Source organism: Triticum dicoccoides, chromosome 4A, assembly GCF_002162155.2.
Source record: "Triticum dicoccoides isolate Atlit2015 ecotype Zavitan chromosome 4A, WEW_v2.0, whole genome shotgun sequence".
NCBI lineage: Eukaryota > Viridiplantae > Streptophyta > Magnoliopsida > Poales > Poaceae > Triticum > Triticum dicoccoides.
In genome coordinates this window covers 734,569,004-734,573,015 of record NC_041386.1, presented here as the reverse complement: position 1 = coordinate 734,573,015, position 4,012 = coordinate 734,569,004, and the positions used below count along the sequence as shown (strand labels likewise).

The 4,012-nt window shown below is 34.3% G+C and overlaps 1 protein-coding gene across 1 annotated transcript in view; it reads left to right on the top strand.

Annotated features, from left to right (window-relative positions):
- LOC119289947 (putative F-box protein At1g50870) overlaps window positions 1-362 on the top strand; it is a 4,480-nt gene extending 4,118 nt beyond the window's left edge. The window contains exon 2 of the mRNA XM_037569108.1: window positions 34-362. Coding sequence (XP_037425005.1) covers window positions 34-362 — 329 coding nt within the window. The remainder of the gene's footprint in view (window positions 1-33) is intronic.
- The last annotated feature ends 3,650 nt before the right edge of the window (window positions 363-4,012 follow it).

Here is a 4,012-nt window from a genome sequence, read left to right as displayed (position 1 = left end):
AGATCAACTGCTTCTAAAACTCTAAAACCACACCTCAAGATCAATTGAATAAAGAACTAGTTTCTGAGATAGAGCTCTGGTGCCTCAAAGATCGCGATAGTACAGAATTGGTCCTGAAGCACACTGCCAGCATTGATAAGCTAATGAGCACAACCGAGCTGGGATACAGGGTGGCTGAGATTCATCCAGATTGCGATACCATTTTTCTGGGTTCATATGGAGGTGATACCTTGGCAGCGTATATGCGACATCAGAAAGTTGGCTGTATCCTTAATCTTGAGACAAACATTACACTATGGCACCAGTTTCTACCCTATGTTCCTCTTTTCTCAGAGTCATTAGCAGATGCAGATGGGCAGTAGTGTTACCTTCAAACCACGCTTATGCTTCCCTGAATCTGAATCTGATGCAGATGGGCAGTTATTATGGTTATCCTAAATCCTGCTGCAGATTGTGAACCTGATAGTGTACTACAAGGTTCAATCAGACTGATTACTGGTGCAATGTCTAGTTGACTATTCATTCAGTATTTTGGTAAAACACCACCATAATAAAATTGTTTTTTTAGTGCCAATTCACTATACTGAATAAACCGAGGAGAGAATAAAATCTCTGATAGAGCTTGCATGAAATGGCAGCAAAGACTCAAAGTGGTAATAACCACAGAATGTAAGCTAGGAACACTACTCATCATATATGTCTTCTCTGGGAAGAAGAATATGGCACACTCAGCAGCCTTGAGAAATACTCCTACTTAAATTCATTCAGATAAAAATGCAATAGATGCCTTATTTTAAACTCTGCAGCAGACTTTCAGACACTTTGCATGGTTGGCCTCAAGACATGTCTTCAGGAGGAGAAAGGGATTTGCTTGACATGTTCTGGTAGTCTAAATCAAGCTGGAAGTCTAATGTAGCGTACACCTGTTAGGGAATTGTTTTATTATCTGTTTTGGATCATCTCAAGATCATCCAGCAGAGATGAGGACATATATTTGGTGGGGGAACGAAAGGTAGCATGTAAATGGTGATGCGGTAGGTACAAGCAAGAGGTAGCCGGTAAATGGTGATGCCGTAGGTTCAAACGGAGCTGCCGGCAGCCCAAAGGAGGGTACGGGCTGTTTTCCTCAGGAACTCATGTGCCTTTTTTGTTGGCTGTCTGTTTTGTTTTGGTTTTCCACTTTTTTCACTTTCCTATTTTTCAAAAAAAAGAACTTTTGATTTTTGTATCTATTTTATGGTTTATTGTTAGGGACTTCCTACGATCTCAGTAATAGCAAATGAATTACTCTTCGATACAGGGATTTGGGTAGCTAGATTACATGAACAAGCAAGAACAGGGGGATTGAGAGGAGAGGGAGAGGAAGCCGCGGTGATCCAACCGGATGACCTCCTGTTGCCTTCTCCCATGTACTTGTAGTTGGTTGGTGCATATACGGGCCCGGCCAATGAGCTCTCCAAGGGGCCAGCCCGAGTGCGGGCTAGGGAAAGTCCCTAATATCCTTTCACATTTCTTTTTTGTTACTTACCCTTTCTTCTACTTTCCTTTTTCCTTTCTATTTTTATGTATATTAAGCGTTTATTTACCCTATTTTCTGTTTTTTCTTCATATTTTTAAGTTTCCTTTATTATTTAGTTTAAAACAAAATAATTCATTTACAGCTCCATTAACAAATATTTTAGACATGTGACTATTGTATTTAAAGTAAATGAACATTTTTCCAAACACACATAAGATATTTTCTTCAATTACGTGAACATTTCTTGAACAGGGTGAACAACTTTAAGAACAGATTGAATTAATTTATTAAAGTTATGTGAACATTTTATTAAATAAATAACAATATGTTTTTGAACAGTGGGAATATTTTTTGAAGTATGTGAACATTTTCTTTAAGGTATGTGAACATTTTTAAAAAATATAGTGACCATTTTTTAACCAACAAGACCTTCACATTAAATGTACGGGAACAATTTTTCAATCCATGGAAACATATTATAAATATTCAATGAAGATATTCAAACTGCATGAGGAATATTATAAAGCCGTTCTTTCTTTCATATAATTTAACTATTTTTATTATTGTTTCAGCATATTTTTCTTCATTTTATTTTCTAAAACTTTTTCCATTTTGCTTTTATTTATTCTTTGGTTTAAAAATACAATAATTGGTTTAGAGATACATAAAAAACTAGAGACATTTGATCATTTTATTTAAAGTACTTGAACATTTCTGAAACGTGCATGAAGTATTTCTTAAATTATATTAACATTTCCTGAAACATAGTGAATAAATTTTTAAACAGCTTGTACAATTTTTAAAACAACTTGAAGTTTTTATTGAAATTATGTAAATATTGTTCCTAAAGTACATAAAAAAATGGACAATAAAAAACAAATTAAGTAAGAAAACATTTTTAAAACAGCATGGACTTTTAATAAAAGTACGGGGATTTTTTTTAAAAAGTGCATGAAAAAATTTCATTGCACAATGTACATTGTTTAAATATCTTAGGAACATTTTAGTACATAAGAGAAACATTTTCATATAATGAACAAATTTCAAATATACAACAAACATTTTTTAATACACGCTGAACATTTTGAGTACTTGACAAAAAATTGTGCCCGATAAACATTTTCAATACACAACGGATATTCTTTTTCAAATGAAATTTTTATGCTACAAGGAGCCTTTTTATTGATTCTTTTGAACTTCTTTTTATCTAGATGAACATTTTTTTATGTGGCATGGTTGATATACAAAACAAAAAATTATGTGCCATCCAAAAAAAATCTTAAGACACGTGATTATTTACTTTTATATAGATGAACATTTAATATGATTTATTGTCAAAATTATGTCACCGTCATTTACGCTTTGTTTTTTGAATGCCATGAGGTTAGAATGTTTTTTGTCCTCGCGGATCCGATTATTCGGATATGATGAGTTTATGTTGCTGTGTCTAGTTTTTTTATTGGTCTGATTCTTTGTGGAGGTGAAAATCTTTAATCGACACCATGGTTGCTTCTAGGGGATCATCCCTAGCCCAAGTACGTTCATTGATCAAGCCTTCCCATCTTTTTGGATAAGTGACTCAAGGCGCTTTGAAAAACCGTTATTGGTAAATGTTCGTGTGGGTAAAAGAGTGACAACATCGTTGCTCCAGTCCAATTACAACCTCTTTAACGAAGTCTTTGGAGTATTACTTCGAGCAGAGGTTGATACCGCGAAGAGGGTGTTTTCAAGAGATTTCATTGTAATTCTTAGTCATAGGACTTATTTATATTTTCTTGGATTTTAGGCCCAAATCATTGTACGTGTAGTTGGGTATGAATAAAGTTACAGGTGTTTCTCAAAACAAAAAAAAGGTCACCTACACATGTGATTTTGTTTTTCTAAGGCACACGTACGCAGGTAACTCTACTAGCATTCGCTATTTGAACTCTTCAGTTAAATTTTTGAACATTGTCCGAAAAGAGGGAATGTAGTAGAGCATATTGTTGCTAGTAAAGGCTAAGAGATCTCTACTGTTTGTATGACCCCCCTAATTATATTTTTACCAATATTAGACAGATGATGTAGATGTATCTCTTTTTTTTGTATGATCCTAATGAATCTAATTTACTTACCAAATATAGACAGGCGGTGGAAGAAGTATATATTTTGGAACAAAGGCCATCTTCATGTAAAGACTAGCAGATAATAATATTTGAAATTTATTTGAGAGTAGCAGACATCTTTGCACAAACTCTAATCTTGTGTACAAGAATTAAATTATACTCCATCTTGGCACAGGCAGCGACCAGAATCTTCATAGTTGGCATGTTACCACGACAGATAAATCATAAAGTAAGGTACCCAGCTGAATCCAATCCATTTCCAAGGGAGTTACAAAACGCACAATAGCTAGAAATTATGAGTTATCCTCAAAACCCTTGAGAAGTACTTCCTCTGTAAAAAAAACATTTTTAGGTCACTAAAGTAGTGAGCTAAAGCGTCTTATATTAG